A 19,470-nucleotide genomic window follows, 5' to 3' on the forward strand; every position below is an offset into this window, starting at 1 on the left:
TCATTCAACAAACTTTTGGAATGGAGGAAATGGCCAGAGATAGCCTAAGCAGCAAATAAGGCATAGTTGAAATGGTTGAAAAATTCCTCCTGGTTTTGACAGATTGGCAAAGGCATCTGTCATCCCCACTTCTAGCAAAGCATTTTAAAGAGAGAAAAAGAATTTAAAACTGTATTACTTAGAGGCGCAATATGTGGATCAAGCGTGTGACAGAGCAGGGCACATTTCTTCAGATAAGATATTGGGTAATAGTCCCAATTCAGGTCCTTGCAAATGTGCAGAGATATGCATGTGCTTAAATTTATTAGGCTTGTCCTTAGACCGTATACTGATTCAGAGCCTCAGCTGACCTGGTAATGTCCATTTAAGAGAAATCTCCATTATTTTATTTAAAGCTCAGAGATTATGGTGAAATGCATCTTGTTCCAGAAATAGTTCAACTGATTTCATCAAGGGACTGCTCTGTATATCTGAATTTGTTTAGGAAAAAAGCAAACGAGGAAGCTTATAAAAAGCGACCTATATTATATATATAAAACATAACAGTTATTTAAAAAAATGTACCCCAATTCTAAGAGCACTACAGGAGAAGGACCTCTCAGGTCAAATTTGTTCAAATAATCAACATAATTTTTTGCAAAACAAGGATTGGAGAAGGAAAATAAGTACACAAATAAAAACAGGCTGGCGTTTCCCTTTGTTCTGTTCTTCTGCAGTTTCAGACATTTTAACAGTTTAGATCCAGTTCAGTAAGCTTTCCGTGTTGCCTATTTTATTCCAGTACTGTTAACTACCAAGACAAGTTAAAATTGTAGAGTCGAACTTCAGCTTGTCATTTATTTGAATTATGATTTCCTGAGCAATGTTCTTCTTACCAGCTGGTATACTTGTTCATTGTAGTCCATTGCTCACTTTGAATGCTTTAAATGGGCAGCCGCATTTCTTCAGAAATAATAAAGTAGCATTCTTGTTACTGAATAGTTGCTGGCATTTTGTATTTTTAACTGTTTCTCTAGGATTAAATGAAATGAAATTAACAGAGCGTTCACTACATTTATTTAAAAAAAAAGAAAGCAAAAATATTTATGCTTCCTGGAAACGTTAGCTATAGAACATTGTGCCCCAAAGGAAAAAACACATCGTTAGCTTGTTACTGATCTTGACAGTGTATGCACAACTTCCCTGAATTTTATGGCACTAATTCATGATAGCCTTTTAACGAGTCACAATTTCCAAGTCCCAGAATCGTGAGTAGAAATTTATTGCAGACATAGCATAAGTCACATGGGTCACTAAGATGCCTAAATAATTAAATTATGGACACAGGCACAGAAGTATACTACACTGCAGATGCAAATGACCTGCATTTTCAAAATACACCCATCATTTGCCTTGCATAGAACAAGAGACTGGATGTTCAAAACCAGGTCCTAAAGGATTAAAATGAAAATAAGCTCTATGTGTGCACAAATGGATAGTGGAAGTTTCCAGCTTCCACTGAGGGCAGTTCAACCAAAATTTTGATTCTCAGTATAACAGCAACTCAGCCTGACTGGTTCACACAAACACCTGCATTTCATTATTGTCCCTAGAGTGAAAAGGTTAGAAACACCCACAGTCAGAAAGTCAGGTTTTTTACACAGTGATGGAATGTAGTTCAAAGATCAGAGAACACAATAAAACCAGTCCTAGTTGTTGACTTTACTATTTGTGATCGAAGTCTCCATTCCAAAAAGTGCAAAGAAGAACAGCGGTGTGAGCAGTAAGTGCTGAACACGATGTGTTATATTTAACAGTCCACTGTCTCTTGATCTGACATAGTGGATTGTTCCCAAAAAAGTCTGTGGCATAATTCATTCGAACTGTTGTTAATCTTGCTTAGGAACACCTTGCTTACATACGATCTTGAGAACACCCGTTTTCTTCCCTTTGATGTCTCCAGTAGGCTGGAGAATGTGACTGTGTCCCTGCAAAAACTGGAGTATCTTATATCAGAAGCTGTTCATGCGCAAGCCTAAAATGCATGATATTGCACAAGTCATTGAAATCACTTGCAACCATTATTCCAGGTGGATTTTGTAAGGGTGTTGTTCTGTTACAGTGTTGAATTTCTTTAACTCTTGCAGATTTTTGACAAAGAAGTTAAAGATCTGGAGCGAGAAGTCTGCTTTATTGATATTGCCAGCGATGAAATTCCTGAGCGCTATTACAAAGAATCAGAGGTAAGAGACAACTTGATTGTGAAGTGGTGAAGAAGGGAATGTAAGAGGCTGCAGGAAAGCCTTGCTGGGAATGAAAACAATTTTATTTTTGTATGAAATCTTGCTGGTCAGTAGTATTAAAAAAGCTTTCGATTAGAGGGGAAGCAGATAGCAACCTCTCTATCTAGATTGCCTGACACTTTCTTTTGCAGATGATTCCTCCAACCTTTTGAAATGCTTTCATACCCTTATCGGAACATATCCTTTACCAGACCTTTGATATTCAGCCAAATTAATTCAAAGTAGGACTTTTCTTTGAATCATGAAGCTCAGTTAAGTGTTTGCAGGTCTGAGCAGTTTCAAACATTACTGTTGTCCTTATTTGCATCCCACCCCAACTAATAAGTCATGCGAAGTGTCCAAGCCCAGGCAAAGGACAGATATGCTGCAGTGAGAACAGGGTTGATGCACAGTTGCTCAGGGGCAACCACGACACAAGACCGAGAGGGACTGAAGCATACTACATACTGCAGTAAATCTGCCAAAAAGCATCAATGGCAGCAGACACATTCACTCTTAAAATTCCCTTGGAAATTGCTCCCGTGTATATTTGATAGTGCACATCTCTGAAGAGCATGTTTCTGTTAGGTCCATGCAAATCACTGTTTTGAAATCAGGAGCCACCATGCAAATGAAGATGAGGTCTCAATGTTTCAACCTCAGACTTGAAAAATGATGGTTCACAAGTAGCTAGAGAGGAACGATCAGATCTATGCTTGCATTTAATTTTGGAGATACGATTTGCCTCTGGAGCCAAGTATATATTCGTAGCTGGCAATGAGTATGGCAGCTGTTTGACTATACAAAATGAGACTACATAATCATTTTTGGGATAGAAAATGAAGACTTGCCAATGAATATATTTCTGTACCATAGGAGACATGATTTTCAGACTAAAAAAGTCAGGTACTTGTTATCTTCCATTTATAGATCCTATTTCAAGTTTTATGTATGGGTCATAAAACAAAATTGGGTCTACAGTAGAATGAAAAGTAATTTTATTAGTTTCCTTAGATAATGAAATCCATCTGTTCAGTACCAAAAATTATATAACACCTCATGAAACAGCTTATTGGTCCCATCATCTTACCTGAACTCCACGGTCTTCTGGTTCCATTTAGGAATGACTGCTGCTATTGAAAGGGTCAGCGTTTGACTGTGTTTTAAAGAAATCATGTGAGATTTTTCATCTCAGTGTGTGCACTTCCCGTAATTGTAAACATGAAGGTAACATCTAGCTTTTCAGCTTTCCTTCCCATGTTTAATAGCTGACTATTAGGCATAATTTCCATATGATTAATCTTCTGATATAGAAAACCAGCCTCATGTTAAGTGAGAAAAGAATTTCAGAGTCTTTGTGTTGTTATTTCAAAGACAAATCTAGAGACCTGATTCCAAGCGAAATGGAATTTTATATGGGTTTAAACAACAAAAATAGCCCAGCATCTGTTGTCCTTTCTGTACTGATGGATGATTTGTATGTTGGCTACCAAATTCTGTTTCAGAATTCATACAAAATAGTAAGAACACCTGAGCATTTAACCGTGCACATATTGGAATTGATATTGAATTAATAATAGTTGAATTCAGTATCTTCCAAAGTTTACAAACTGTGGGGTTTTTATGCTACCATATGATGAACATGAAGCCAAATTCCCATTTCTGATGAAGCCTCTTACATAATTTAGGGACTATAAAAAGATTTTTAATGTTTGTAAATGTAATTTCCATCTTTTCAAGCAGAACAGCATAAAAAAGTAACTGTGTAAATGAGAAACGGTCTGTGTTTTCCAAATAACAGTTTCAGAGATAACTAAAAACCATTTACTGTAAGCTTTTGAAAGGTATTTTAGTTACACTAATAACAACAATTTGGCTGCTTTTAGATCATTTAATCTGAATTGATAGTAAGTTTAAAGATTAAAAGTGAAGTACAATCCTCAGGATTTAAGAATTAGATCCCACAGGATAAGTGTTCTGACTCCCATCCAGCAAGACCACTGAGAATGATTTTAACTTCAGGCATGTTAGTAATCTCTTCATTTAAATGGATCTTTCACGTGCTTAAAATTAAGCAAGTTCTGTATCAGGGTCAGCATACTTAGCAGCTTCTAGAAATGAGCTTTAAATTTCTTTTATATCCTGATGAAAGTGCATCCATCTTCAATTAAAAATATACTTCAGTTTTTAACAGCAAATTTCATTATTTAGTTGTATTACTGTACACTATAGAAGTAGCTTAAATATTTTAAACCTTTCACACACTTCTTCAACTGCTTGCTCTTTTTTAGTGCTTATGATCCTGCTTGTAGACATGTGATTTCTGATATGATCGGACAGCACTAATTACATAGTTGCTATTAAGCTAGTATTTGTGATTTCCATTATTTTTAGCTTTGAAGTGCTCAGTTATCCTTCATAAGCTGGTTGGGTCAATATCTACAATTTGACTGCGACCTTTCTTTGAGTTAGTGCATCAAATAACTCACTGATTATAACAGAAAGAGCCACAGCAGCTTTAGTGTTGTTTTTCTCATTGATATAAACAGAAGATAGGGTTGTGTATGTATTACACCGATATCATCAATAGAGGTAGTAATATTGCAGTTACCACAGGAGGGTTCAGGAGATATCCAAGGGACCCCACAGCATCAGGCTGGGTACAAACAAACGAAGCAACCATTGTCTGCTTCCTAGCACCTATGGTCTAAACAATCATTTTTCAGTTTCCCTGACATGAATCTTATAAACAGATCTATATTCTTCCTTCCATTGTAACTTACATAATAATGATTCACACATAAAAAGACAAAAAGTATAAAACATCTTCATATGTATAATATTCCATTTGAATTGCATAGCTCATTTTGACTTGTGCTGGTACTGACGAGAGAGAAAAAGTGTTCCATGAAAATGTCATGACGGTTGAAGGGAAAATGATTGAATTCAACTTTGTGCATATCTGCTTTTTCTCTCCTTCTAAATATTAACTAAAATTGAAAAGTAAAAAATATAGTTAGCAGGAGGCTTAAGGATAGCTGTTGTTTCATTGAGAAACACTTTAAAGGAACCTCTGGCAATAATACTGAGTGATCTCTTGGCCAGAATCATCCAAGTGATTTGAATTCCCTTAAGAATGGAGGGCTTATCTGTCAGTGTACGCACAAAAGGACTTAAATCACCGAGTAAACAGTGAATCAGAAGGCAGTTTTGTTAGCTATTACAACCACGTACACAGAGTCCAATTCTGGCTTCCGTGGAGGTATACTGATTTCTGCTGTCAAAAGAGTTGCCCTTGTAGAAGACTGGAGGAGGTATAACTGCAGCAATTCTGGCTATCGCAAAGCAGATGACTTAATTTTAACTTAATGACCATCTACAAACTTCATGGTGAAGTAGCCACCAGAATACTTAGCAGTGCTGCCACATCTTAAATAAAGCTTTTTTTTACAAGCACGGACCTAAAAATTCTTAAACTTTTAAGAAGTTTAAATGTGAGGTTCCAAATGGAGAAAGCTTGAATCTAGATCCAAGGTAACAGGTTTGCCTGTTTTTCTGTAAGGAGTTACATATGTTTCCAAATCTGAATGTACATATTACATTGAATACAGAATGTTATATTTCTGTATAAAGAATGTACAAGCCTACAGGTAAGAGTAGTTGTACGTTTCGTAAAGTCATTTCCTTGTGACTTTACCATCAGTGAATATGTATCACCAGCCATCGTGTGTTCCCCATATAGACACATATATTTATCTGAGTTACAGAAAAGAATAAAACTGAGCTATGCTGAAGAGTGAGGGCCTCAAGTGACTCATTCACTGAAATGAAACATTTACCGTAGATGTGAGCTACTGAGCAAAATGTTCTTTGCAAACATATTCAAGTTCTCAAAATTAACAATGTTTCATTTCCTGTTTATAACAAAGCAGTTGAGAGTTGGACAAATGGAATAAACTTTTTAAGTTACCTCCAAACAGAAAGATTTCATGCAGCTGCTGCAGTTTTCTTCTTCAGTTGCTGGCTTTTTTTTACTTTAACACAGCTGCACTGTCATAGGTCCAGCTTACTGCTGTCCAGGTGCTTTCAGAATAACAAAACCTCTCTCACATTACAGAGCCAGAAAATTATGGTAGTTGAAATAATACAGCTGCCTCAGCCCCCACAGTGAATGTGTGCAACATGTCAGTACAGTAGTTCAGTACAGGGCATAGCAAAAACAGATGAAGATTTCCTTTTCCTTACTAACTTCAGTTGTGAGCTTACATAAAGGCTGGCTTGATTATCATATTTTAACACCTCAGAACTGTCCCAATATTTACAATTCCTAAGTATTTAGCTGGCTCTTCCAGAAAATACATTTTAATGGAAATTCAAAAAGAGAAAAAAAAAGTCTTTAAAAAATGACTCCACGTAAATGTCTATAGTAGCATCTTTACATCAACAAATCTTTCCAGAGCCCTAGCTATATAAGCTGAAATCCAAAACCTAGCAACTAGAGCTGATGGTGAAATGCCAGATCACATGTATTAAACCCATGAAGGATTGGTCCTGAAATTCAAGATCAAACAAAATGGTCTTCAGCTTAAAGGGGAAAAAAAATTGACTGCACTTCAAAAGCATGGTGGTGGAATGTATTGCAATAGGAGTCTGAAAAAATGAATCCATGCATTAAAAGGAAGGAAGGAAGAATCTGTTTCTGGGACATCTGAGTACCTTCCAGTAAGAGAATAGGATGCATGGCATAAGCACTTTCACCTCTGGAGAGCATATGCAGCTTGGGGATCTTTTTCCATGCTAAAATGGCCATACAAGCAGCAAGTAATTTTTGAGACAGATCGGTGACAAGGCTAACAAGGTGTTCCATGCAGGCTCCCAGCATACAGACAAAGGAGGTGTTGCCAGCTGCAGAATAGCATGGCATCTTCCAGTCATGCCTGATACTATGGCGAAGCTAAGGGAAAGCATGCCCGTTCAGATTTGGAAGTTTTCTGTAAACAATGAATGTATTTCATTATTTAACTTCAAGTAAAAAATAACATTTCAGAATTAAATCTGAAAAGGCATTGCAACAACCCAGTGCTATATTGTCAACATGTTGGTGTTTGCCTCCTGGAAAGGGGGTTACAATTCCACATCTGATGCCCGTGACGTCTGCAGTCCATGAGGAAGGTTAAGTAAATAAATGCTAAATGCTAAATAATGGAATCTCCAACAATAAGCATGTTGAGCCAGGACCTGCCAGACGTGGCCTAAGTAAGAAACACTGGGAGAGTGCTATGTTTGAAACCATATCCATCACACTGTGGCTTTTATTTTATTTTATTGTAATTTTACATTTTATTCTCAAATAAGCCCAGCTCATGGGTAATTATGTTTCTGCTATGTTAGCAGAAGAGCTATTTTTAAATCACTCTGCACCTGGCAATAATGTATTGCAAATACAGAGTAGGTTTTGCTCCTCTGTAGCAAAAGGATTTGCCAGATGGGCTTTCCTAATAAATTGTGTCTGATAAAAGGACAAGAAGGTTATTTAAACAAAAAGATTTTAGCTATGCCATTACATTTAAAACAGATTGAGGGTTTTGCCAGTAGATAAATTAAAGGGAAAATAGTGAATAGACACAGTATTCTTTGGATGATGGCTTCTCTAGAAAGGAGGGCATGGGTGGCTAAAAGCAAAAATAAGGCACACACAAAATTAATGGTCTAAATAATAACATAAAAATGGGGTCAGACCAAAGATCAGCTTGCCCAGTTTCTAGTCACTGACAGAAATGTTTCAAACACGTGTGCCACGATTCCTGCCTAGAGAGCATGCTTCTTCACTCCAGCCTGGTGCCTTTGGTATATGTCTTGCAAACTGCCACAGCTTTCGGGGGAAGAGTAAGGAATGGCCATGATCCGGTACAGGCAGGTGCTCGGCGCTTCCTCCTGGGACCTGGAGAGATGTGAGCATGGCACATGAGACTAATTTGTTCTATCTGACTAACCTAATCAGTGAGCTACAGGATGAAAGTCAGGAGGGGAAGCAGTGCTGTGTACCAATATTATTTCTACTTGCATTTAGTAGAAAATTATCATCCTTGCTTAATTTATTTTTTTTAGAAGAACCGGATACGCCTAATTGCAGAAAGGATTCCAGGCTGTGAATCTTAATCTGGCAATTTGAAGCCATGAGCTAGGCACATAAAATCATTCGGAGTTGTGGCTTTCATGTCAGAGTTCTCATTGATTTCAGTGGGCTTTGGATCAGACACCGAAGAGCAAACGGATTAGCAGTCCTGGTCACACCAAAGGTCTTTCTGGCACGGTATGCTCCCTGTGGCTGTGGCCAATAGCAGAGGCGTAGGAAAGGTGTAAATAGATGCAAAATATAGAGATAAATATAGAGATTCTTCCCCTAAATACTTCCTCGTATGAACCATAGCACAAGCAATTGCTGAGCCAGAATTTGTGTCTTTCTAAAATAGTCCAAGACTTACTTAAACACCTGATTTTTTAGCATCTGGGTAAAAAGCCCCGTGATGTTAGTTTTACTTATGGTAACAACTCACCTCTGTAAAACACTCATGCCCTTTGAGTTGATGGCCCAGAGATTAAACTCTCAAGTTCACTTTGCTTAATGTTGCTGTGTATCTTTCATCCCACTACTCAGCTTATACACAATCTTTGAGTTTTAGCTCACCTGAGCAAGCACTCAGTAAAATCTTTAACATCTTGCTCTTTCATACAGCAGTCTGGAAATCTATTCCTCTGAATTCTTTCTGTTTCCTGGCTTCCATTCATCAGTCTACAGTTTAATAGTATCAATATGTTAACGTTTTCAGAAAGGCAGGAATTTCCATAAAAGCTATTAGATATAAGTTGCCCATACTGTCCATCATTGCCTGGCTCTCTGCTTGAAACTGTCCGGCCAATTTGTGACTAAACGTCATGTCCTTCAAGAAAAGTGGACATGATTAAGGGAAGCAAAGGTGCCATCTCTGGGCACTGTTAAAGGGATTTGCAACTAGGAGTGATGTCATGGATGAATTGCATTGCAGTAAGTGGATTATTTGTGGGCCACCAATTTAAGAACGATTTCCACTATGAATCCCCTTGTCTGCTGGATTAACTTCACGAAAACAAAACAAAGCAGAACACTGCTTTCGCAGCATCCAGAGGGTTCTTGCAGGTTGAACGAGACACAAGTTTTGTGCAGGGTAGCTGTTCATTATTTAATTTTTATTTATAAATTCTGAATACTTGATACTGACTCAAATTCATTACATTAAATCCCTTTGGACTGCATTGAAGTTATTCCATTAGAGATCTGGTTATCGCTGAAGGGATATAAAGTATAACACTCAGTGTTATTAAAGTGCGTATCTGAAATGCTTAATCAAGACAATGGCCCCATCACACTAGCACCGTATGTCTATGTAAGAAACAGCAGACCCTTCCTTACATGAAACTATTTTCCTTTGATTTTCCTTTTTAGAAATACTTATTTTACACTGGAATACTTTGCAGGAATATTTGAAATCATATTTTCTGTAATTATTTCTTTATTCATGGAGCCATCTACTAGAATTTTACGTCTTTCTGCATATTATGTCTTAGTTCTTCCCTTTTTACTTTTTATTATAATTATTATATCGATTGCTTCAGGCAATGAGCAGATATAAAACAACTCTTTCAACCAGAAAATATCTAGATCAATCTGAGGTCAAGTTTTATTGAGTGAGAAGATTGGTAACAGCATGCGACTATGAGTTGTGATATACAGTGGTATGTTGCTCTGATATATGATGACGCTGAATTGTTTTTTATGGTGATTTAACATTGAAACCTTATTATACTGCGAGCTTGAAGTTTCTATTTAGAAAAGAATATGTCAGCAATAAAAGCAATGACTTTCACAGAGAAGGAAGACTATCACCTCATTAGAGCTTTGTAAAGAAGCTTTAATGACAGAGCTTCAGTTTATGGATAAAATCAGAAGCCAAGTCAGGAGATAACTGAACATTAGAAAAAAGGAACACTGAATGATACATAAGCTCACACTGAATGAAAGAAGTTTAAGATCAGAGTAGTCTTATCAATTTTTTGTTAGTTTTTCTCCCGATTGTCTTCCATTTAGCGCATAATTTAAGCACATACTTAAATACATGTTTAACTGCTTTTATAACAAAGGACGGATTTACAAGATCTTCCCAGATCTCAGCTTTGGGGAAGGCAACACAGATGAGCACTGGTGGTTATTCTTGAAGACAGATTTTAGAAGGTCCACTACGAATTTACTGAAGCTACATTATTTTCAAGTTTTGAAAATCAATGCTTAACTGTAAATTATTTCTATTTACAAGATGTAATTAGCAGGATTGGACATAAAGTGAAATGGAATTACACCAACATGGAAGATAACACTTTGATAGATAAAACTGTATCTTGTATAGATAAAAGTAAACTTTAAAGATAAACTAATGTCCTTATTGGTTTTTTGGTCTTGCTGTGGGAATTTCAACACCAATTTATTTGATTTTCCAGTTCATAAAAGAGAGACAGGGTTGAAATTAGTCAGTGTTTTGCCCGTAACTCAGTTGTAACCAGAGATGGCTAAATTGGAGGAGTTTCATACTTAGCTGGCCACCTGGATATACAAGTTCACTTAAAATTGAAAATGGCCTGTCAGGGTCACATCGGTGTTGATGTGTCAAAGCTCAAACTGGACATGATTTCAGGAAGACAGGCATGGGTAGAAGGTACTGGTAAGTCACACTGAGGCAGTAGTGGAAAAGCAAACTCTGAAGAAGCAACATTTTTTTTTCCAAAGGCCATAAATAACACTTGGAGTGCATTGTATTGTAATGACTTGCAATAACATATTTTCCTATAGCAGAAAATGTCCTAGATGATATGATTGTCAAAGCATCTCCAACAGTATGCTGCCATCGATTCACTGGCTGTTGGATAAAAGACAGGATTGGATTTTAGTATATCCTAGTGCTTATTTAAGTCGATTTCATATTACTTTTTCATAATGTTTATTAGCATGTTTTCATATTTTGTGTCTTATCAAAACATTTACTTTAGCAAACTGACAAACAGGACTTCCTCTCCTGCATTCCCCAGTATGTTTTCTTTGTTTTGCAGGATCCTAAATATTTCAAGTCACAGAAGACTGGGAGAGGCCAATTAAAAGAAGGCTGGAGAGAGACCCATCAGCCAATTATGTGTTCCTACAAACTTGTGACCGTGAAATTTGAAGTCTGGGGACTTCAAACCAGAGTAGAGCAATTTGTACACAAGGTCAGTGAAACAGGAGCTGTTTCTTGTCCTTCACGTAAGCAGAACTTGAGTACCACCCTGCACAGGAATGTAACTATGGCTGTCTAGAAGCTAGGGAGCTCAGCTGAATCTGCTTTCAGACCTCTCTCAAGGTCTGAAAGATCTGGAACAGAGCCAAAGAGTTCATCTCTGGGTATAAACTTGACAAAGCCTGGAGCTGCTCAGGTCTAAGGTTGAGAAAAACTATCAATAACATTTTCAATACTGTGATAAATATATGAGCTATAGTATTTATGAGTATACGTGAGTGCCGTACATGTAGCAATGATGTGCAGGATTTCGTATAAAGAGGTAGCGGGAAAGTTTTCCAATCAGTCTGCTAAAAAATAATTAATGAATGGCATAACAGCCAAATGATAATATTTTTCAGAGTATTGACGTCCACATTTTTAAAAAAAATAACAAGGAAAAAGGAGAGTTCCAGAACATCTAATTGCCCGAAGATTAATGGATTCTGTACATGTTCCCAAATGGCTTCCCATGCTCGTCATAGCCATGCTCATGTGATCCAGTGTTGGCAATAGATCCACTTCAAGCGGGAGGTTGGACTACAAGACCTTCAGAGCCAGTATGTCTGACTAGGGCAGGTCTTCTTAGACACAAAACTGTCAGAATATTTTTCACTTTAAATCATGTTGAAAGGCAACAGTGTTACTTTCCTAAACTGTTTTGTTGCTGCAGAGGTATTTAACCTTTTCCTTCTTCCGCAGGTGGTCAGAGATATACTATTGATTGGTCACCGGCAGGCTTTTGCCTGGGTTGATGAGTGGTACGGTAAGTATTCTCCATATTTAGCCCATTTAAAAGGGCTGATGCAAAGCTTATGACAATTAACAACAGATTTCCATTTGCTTTCATGGATCATCAGCTCCTAGTATAAGTTGTTCATGAAAGGGATGGAACTATGTTCAGTTTCTCTGGAACATAGGGAGCTCGTTCGCAGCAGGTTCTTTGTAGCAGCAGTAGGCTGTATTTCAGGCAGCCAGTGGGCAGCATACAGGGACGCCTTTACATCCCATGCATCTCAGTGTATATGCGTCAGTCCTATCACCCTGCGTTGTAGGCAGATAGAAGCTGCCCCTGCCAAGAGTCATCTATACGGAGAACCGCATGCAGGTTTGAATAAAGGTTCTTATTAAGACTGCATTAACATGCAGTCATTTCCATACTGCAAACTCCTAAGGCCTCTGATCCAACACAATTTCAGCTTTTTAGGAAAGTTTTAAACTGCTAATACGGATTGCAATAAAGCAAAGATGGAGCTCTAACGTCCTATCTGAAAAATGGATATAAACGTAAAGCCTACTGGGTCTGATTCAACAGCAGCTGCATGCAAAAACTGTTCTGAATCCGTGAAGCAGCTGTAGGAATGGGCACTTCCAGTAGTACAGAGTAATCTGAATAACAAAACAGCCAATTACATTCTATAAAAGAAGCTCACAGGGTTTGTGCTTTTTACATGTATTTTCAGTAAGATATATCCATAATCATAGATACTTGTAGAACAGTTTCTAAGACGTTCCTGTAACATATAGTAGGAATTTGGGAATACATTTATAATGTTTATTTAGACCCTCCTTAAGCTTCAGGAAACACCGTTTTGGGCATTTCATGGATAGGAATGACACCTGTCTGTCATCAAAACTCAGAAACATTCTGCATTGCTTAGAAATAGTCAGTTAGCCCAGCTGGTGCGAACACACACATCTCCAGTGACTTCATAAACCTGCATAATTTTACACTAGAATCTAACAACAAACTCCTTGTGCTGATTTTTTGAAAATAGAGACAAATTTGCTTTTGAAATCACAATGTTCTCATAAATTTAATACTGCATGAAAATCTTGTGCTGTAATGATCATAAAAATACTGAAATCTACTAAAAATATCTTCTATTTTGGGATAGCCATAAACTAGTAAGAGAATTTTGTATCCATTGAGAAAGAGTTCTTAAGAGATATTTTTTTTTTTATTTTATAATTTTTTTTTTTTTCCGTTTTTTCCCTGAAATATAGTGAGCCGTTATTTTCCCTGTACAAAGTCAGGGAAACTGATGACTTTAAATAAAGAAGCCTGACCTCATGTAAAAATTGAGCCCACAGATTTGCCCCAAATCTACTCAAAATATCGATTAAAGCGAGACATAAAGAAACATTACTGGGAAGCAAAGGGTCATCTGCACTTTAGCAGAGTTATTGATAGTGATAACAAGTGAGTAGTCATGAAGTTAAACATACGGAATAGGTTTAGCCCAAAAACATTTAACCACAGATTTTCCCATCTTAACTCTGAATGCACCCTGTCAAAAATACTCTTTCCACAAATGAAATATTGTGATACACAATTATCTTGTGGATTTTTACTGTCACGGTGAGTCTTTTTACTAAGTAATATAGTGTACTTTTAGAACTTAATTGTCAGGCTAAGTACAAAACCTAAAAAGTCTGGGCTTACTAAAATAGATATGAATAAAGGCTAAGTATATAGCAAGATTTGTAAAAAAAAGGAAGTGCAGAAAGTTAGGTTAGGTAACTCTGTGCTGTCTGCAGCCCTTGTACCACTGCCTTGTTCTGAAGTGTAGCAGCTGGTAAGACTTGCTGACTAGAAACCGAGTATTTCATTATCCAAAATGAGTGAGATCCAATTTGTATACATTCAGTTCAATTTAATACATATGATCTGTAAAACTCTTGTGATACTGCCTTTGACATGTTTACGTGTGTAGGGAGAGTTTTTCAAAAATATAGTTTTTAAAGCGTCTGTGTGCCTTCAATGTGTCTATTACCATCTTTTAAAATAAAAGTTTGAGAAAGACTTGGAGATGATGTTAGTCAGCTAAGCTGAATCAAATAATCAGTGTAATAAAATCAATTATTAAACAACATGTTATGTTACGGATATTACTGACTGATTACTGTTACTGATACTGTAAGTATGAATATGTCTTGTCATTAAATTTACTAAACTGTATTTAGCTTTATTATTAAGAAAATCTACTTTCACAGTGTTATTTACTAATAAAGAGCATGTTCTCTGCTTGGCAAAGTGCATCCTTAGCATGTTACTGACATGGCTTATGAGCTTGTTTTTCATTCCAGATAACAGTAAAAGGAAAAGCCTAAAAGAGTAGGAGTTAGTGGTATCCCATGTTTCCTTTTGATCAAAATGTTAGACTGCATTTCATTTTCACTGATAAAGTATTACTTTGTGCTACTAATATAACAGCTAAAGTTATATCTTTCCTTAAAAGCTGTCTTGTAAAATGCAAGAGCCTCATATCACGTAACAAGGAGTGGTGTGATATAAGAATTCGCAAATCCAAGTGGCACATAATAAACTTGAGAAAAATGATAGCCTCAAGAACAAAACCACAGTGTATGTTACCAAAAGGGGTACACATTTGCAAGTATACTGTGCTAATAAAATGCTATTTAAGTTCTATGGGTAAAAAGTTGATGGCCACTTTCACAAAGTTCTGAAGTTATGAAACCGTTGTAAAGAACAGACCAAAATTCTGACAGTCTTCATGTTCGCTTACACCTTACTCTCAAGTAGAGTTATTGAAAGCATGGGGATACTCAGAAGAGTAAGGTCACAAGTCAATTAATTGGATTCTTTATGTTTTTACTGGAAGTGTGGTGTATGACAGATCTTTTCAAAATCTGTAATAATTGCTTGGAGTTACATAGCAAGCACCTAACAGATTATGCACTAGTTTGACAACATCAGGCATGCCGAGACAATGATAAATGATCCTCCCAGTAGAATCAGCCTGATTTGTAGAATATTTCTAATTCTTACAATTCATTAAATTGCTTGAGGCTACAAAACTGTGAACGTATTCACTATTAATTCATGTACCAGTATAATTAAGTGTTAGTTTCTGGAATCTAAGCTGATGCGTGCTCTAACAGTAAGAATGTTTGCTGGTTAAGAGATGTACTATGCAAAGATAATATAGAATCTTTTTGAAAGTGCCTGGGAAGGTAAGTAAATATTTATAATATTTCTGTATCTATCCTTTATTCCAAGGGATCTTCTAAAATATTTTTAGAAGATCTTGGCCTTTGCCAAGGCCTGCACTTCAACACTTTTTGCCTACCTTATGTTACACGGATACTCCTAAACAATTTCCACTCCTTCCTGTTCTCTGACTCCCTTTGACTTAACCTTCTTGCACCTTCCTTGGCTGATATAACTACCTTTATGAGTCAGTTTTCATAAAGCTAGTTGCTCCATGCTTTTTTTAAAATCCTTTTTTGGCTTCTGCTGAAAGACTATGTGTTCCTAGAACCTTCTTCTTAAAAAAAAATTAAGTTTGCACTGAATCAATGGAAAATGCCAACAATTTTGAACTTTTTACAGATATGACTATGGATGATGTTCGAGAATACGAGAAAAATATGCATGAAAAAACCAACATTAAAGTTTGCAACCAACATTCATCTACTGTGGATGAAATAGAGAGCCATGCCAAAGCAAGAGTATGTCCATTTTTAAAACATATTGCCCATCCTCAGCTAATACACCTGCACAGATCAGAGCAGAGCAACCAACTGATCTTGCTGACCAGTCAGTGGAATTTTGGGGAGGTTTTGCTTCAGGAGGAACATAATCTTTCTCCATAAAGTGCAATCCTGCCTTTTGTTTGCACTGTAAACTGCCACTGATGTAAGAAAGGGTGGGGCTGGGCTCATACACAACTCCCTGTCTTCCAGGAAAACACAATTCTCAAATTTCACTTGGATGCATAAAGAGGAAGTTAAAGAGGAGTTTTACTTTCTATTATTTGAGTAGTTTAAAAGTGCAGGAGTTCAGAGTGCTTCAGTCAAAAAGCCAGGAACATGGGGAGTGGAAAAATTCTATGGGACTGATAAAATTGTTTGCTTCACCAGAAAAAAAAAAAAGGCTAATGAATTATTCACTCTTTTGAAACAAATTTTAATGTTGTCATTGCTTAGCTACCAACAAGGTGAGAAGTCTTTTTGGAAGCATGTAAGAGCAGTTTGTGGAGAAGGGCAGGTTTCTGCGTAGGTTCTTTGATTCAGATTCTGGAAATTTCATGAAGTATTTAAGTCCCTAATTTGGGCACCTCAAGTAGAGGCCTAAAATCAGAAATTATTACTATCTGCAAATAGAAAAGATGCAGTGATATTTGCTTTTGAAATGTTATTGTTCCTTTATTTCTACTAACTGCGGTGTAGAACTCAGTGATGGTTTTACTCATGTAACGAGTGTGGGGCAAGGCCTGAAGGGCTTGAAGTCTTTCCTTTGTTCCTACTCAGTAAAAATTGTCACCAGCCTGAGAAGATGTTGTTTAAGTAATAACCAGAAAGGTGATTCTTGTGTTTGTAATGCTGCAGCTCCAGTGACATCAAGGTTACTCCTTAGCTGAACAGTAAATTGAGAATCAGTTCTGACTTTAGCTCTACACTTCAGGATTTGGCTTGGAATGAAGTCTGCCATCCTTAGTTCCCATGTGGAAAAATTGCCATTGAGGTCAGAACAGAATTTGTCATTAATGAAAAAAAAAAAAGAGAGTCTGAGCCTTCGTAGCTCAGGGTAAGGACTTGTTTTACTTGAGTGTGTATCAGAACAGAAGGGAATTTAAAGCAAGTATAAGCTAAAAAGCAAAAGTCAGCTGAAGGGACAGTAAGTACTTCATGTCTGAATTTAAAGTGAACTGTCTTGGAGGCTACCACTTCGCAAGACTTTAATCAGTCTTCACTAAAATGACCAGTAAACTGGGAAATCTTCCTGTCCTCTTTCACTTTCATTTATCCAAGACAGCTTTTGTTTCACCTTGTACAGAAGTCCTCAATCGAAAATAGCTGAAAAGAATGCATGGGCTCCCTTTGATGCCAGGGTGCTTTTAAGCCCTTTGAGTTCAGAAACACTACACAATCTGTTACAGGGTGTGAAACAAAATGTAAATCAGCCAAACAGGTTCAAAGCTCTCTCCAGCACAAGTAGGTACAGTTCCTCTGAGACCATCTGTTTATTTCCACCGCTTACCTCAGATTTGAAAACAGCTTAGTCCTCGCTCCTAATCACTGGCAGTGGAGGCTGAAAAGGTCCCTGGAATGCCGTCTGCGGGGAAGAGAGAAGGCAGCTGGCAACATGCATGCTTTTGTTTATTTAATATTATGTTGTAATACAACATAAAGCTGCTTCTACATAACATTTGCAGCCAAGGCTACAGATGCATGCAGCTGGGTAATGCTAAGAAGTTATCGATGTACTGAAGGTATAGGATTTTGTCATACATATGGTGAGCACCGTTGCCAGTCCCGTGTCTCAGACACCCAAATGTGCAAGAATTTTAAATTGATTAAAATGCTAGTGTTTTTATTTCTGGGTTTTTTGGGCTTTCAGAGCTCAAAGAATCTATAAAGCGGTTTAATGAAATACTTCAAATTTACAAATTTAACATGCCGTTCAGTGAAAACCGTAAAATTTATTTCAGTTGGCTCAGTGGACATCTTGCAGGCAACGTAGACGTGAAGCAGCAGGTTTCAGAAGAGTCTCGCTGATTTTTTGCTCGACGTCCCAGGTTGCAGCAGAAGTCATGCGTTTGGGGTTTTCTCGACCAAGTTCCGCGCGGCTGAGCCGGCAGCCCGGCTGGGCCGGCGTCGCTCTGCCCTCTTGTGGGTTTCTGCAGCACTGGGACCCACTGGTCACCCGCGAGAGGAGACTTCCACTGCTTTCCGTGGACCCGGTTTTCCATTGCGAAGTGGCTTTCACCTCTCGTCTCATTTTGCCTCTGTTTTGCAGGGAATTAAGCAGTGGAATTGTCACTTGGCCATAAATGTTTAAGTACAGATTCTGGATGGAAAAGTTGGAAAGCATGTTGTGGCTTTATCGAGTGAGAGGGAATTCTTGAGGCTTTAGGAGTAGAAGAGCAAAACGGCCTCAGTTACGTGCATTCAGCTGCAACTAGAACTCAGTGGAAGCTGTGCATGGGGGGAGAGGGAATTTTTCATCCCGTGATAATTGCAGTAGACGAACAGCCCGATGACAACCCTTTCCCCGTTCATGCTCGTAATCTGAAACAAAACCCCTATCAGTTTTGTTTGAAGTTCTGAAAAATTCTGCTCGCTGACTGTGTATCTAAATGTATTCTTTAATTGCCTGTGAAATAGCTTGATCTTTCCAGCAATTACAGGGGTAGCAATCTTTAATCAGTTCAGACCCAGGTAGAAGAAGAACCATTAGTAAGTGATTAATGTACTTAACTTTGTTTCCTTTACATTGGCCGCTTATTGTACTCCTATCAATGCACGACAATAGGAGGGCATTCCTGTGGAGAATCACTTAATGATATGCATGATAAGCAATCATTCCCTGACTTAGAATTTGGATGGCAGTAGTTTAGCTGAGTTGATGAAATGATCATTTGAAATGATTCTAACGTGCCTTTATCTTTCTTTCCTTCTGGTTGAAGACATGACAATGGATGAAGTCCGAGAGTTTGAACGAGCAACTCAGGAAGCTACCAACAAGAAGATTGGGATTTTCCCACCTGCAATATCTATCTCTAACATTTCCATGCCTTCTTCAACCCGCAGTGCTCCAGCTAGTGCTCCATCAACTCCTCTCTCCACAGATGCTCCTGAATTCCTAACAGTTCCCAAAGACCGGCCTCGGAAAAAGTCTGCTCCAGAAACTCTCACTCTTCCAGATCCAGCGAAAAAAACCCTTTAGATTAACCCAGCATGTTTCCTCCTGATAAGCCATGTCTACCACAGCAAGAGTGACGTAACTCAGTTTCTACAAAGGTCATGGTGGTTTGTTGGTTGTTTTTTTGCTTAAAATAATCTTACTGGTGTGGAAAGGTTACTTCTTTCCTCAGACTTGACCCTTAAAACCTTCAGAG

General features: G+C 37.6%; 1 protein-coding gene across 1 annotated transcript in view; it reads left to right on the forward strand.

The window, feature by feature from the left end:
- PITPNC1 (phosphatidylinositol transfer protein cytoplasmic 1) overlaps nt 1-19,100 on the forward strand; it is an 84,719-nt gene extending 65,619 nt beyond the window's left edge. Inside the window, exons 6-10 of the mRNA XM_050908595.1 lie at nt 2,127-2,222; nt 11,400-11,555; nt 12,305-12,368; nt 15,960-16,078; nt 19,039-19,100. Coding sequence (XP_050764552.1) covers nt 2,127-2,222; nt 11,400-11,555; nt 12,305-12,368; nt 15,960-16,078; nt 19,039-19,044 — 441 coding nt within the window. The 3' untranslated portion in view covers nt 19,045-19,100. The remainder of the gene's footprint in view (nt 1-2,126; nt 2,223-11,399; nt 11,556-12,304; nt 12,369-15,959; nt 16,079-19,038) is intronic.
- The last annotated feature ends 370 nt before the right edge of the window (nt 19,101-19,470 follow it).

Source organism: Gymnogyps californianus, chromosome 19 (assembly GCF_018139145.2).
Source record: "Gymnogyps californianus isolate 813 chromosome 19, ASM1813914v2, whole genome shotgun sequence".
Lineage (NCBI taxonomy): Eukaryota > Metazoa > Chordata > Aves > Accipitriformes > Cathartidae > Gymnogyps > Gymnogyps californianus.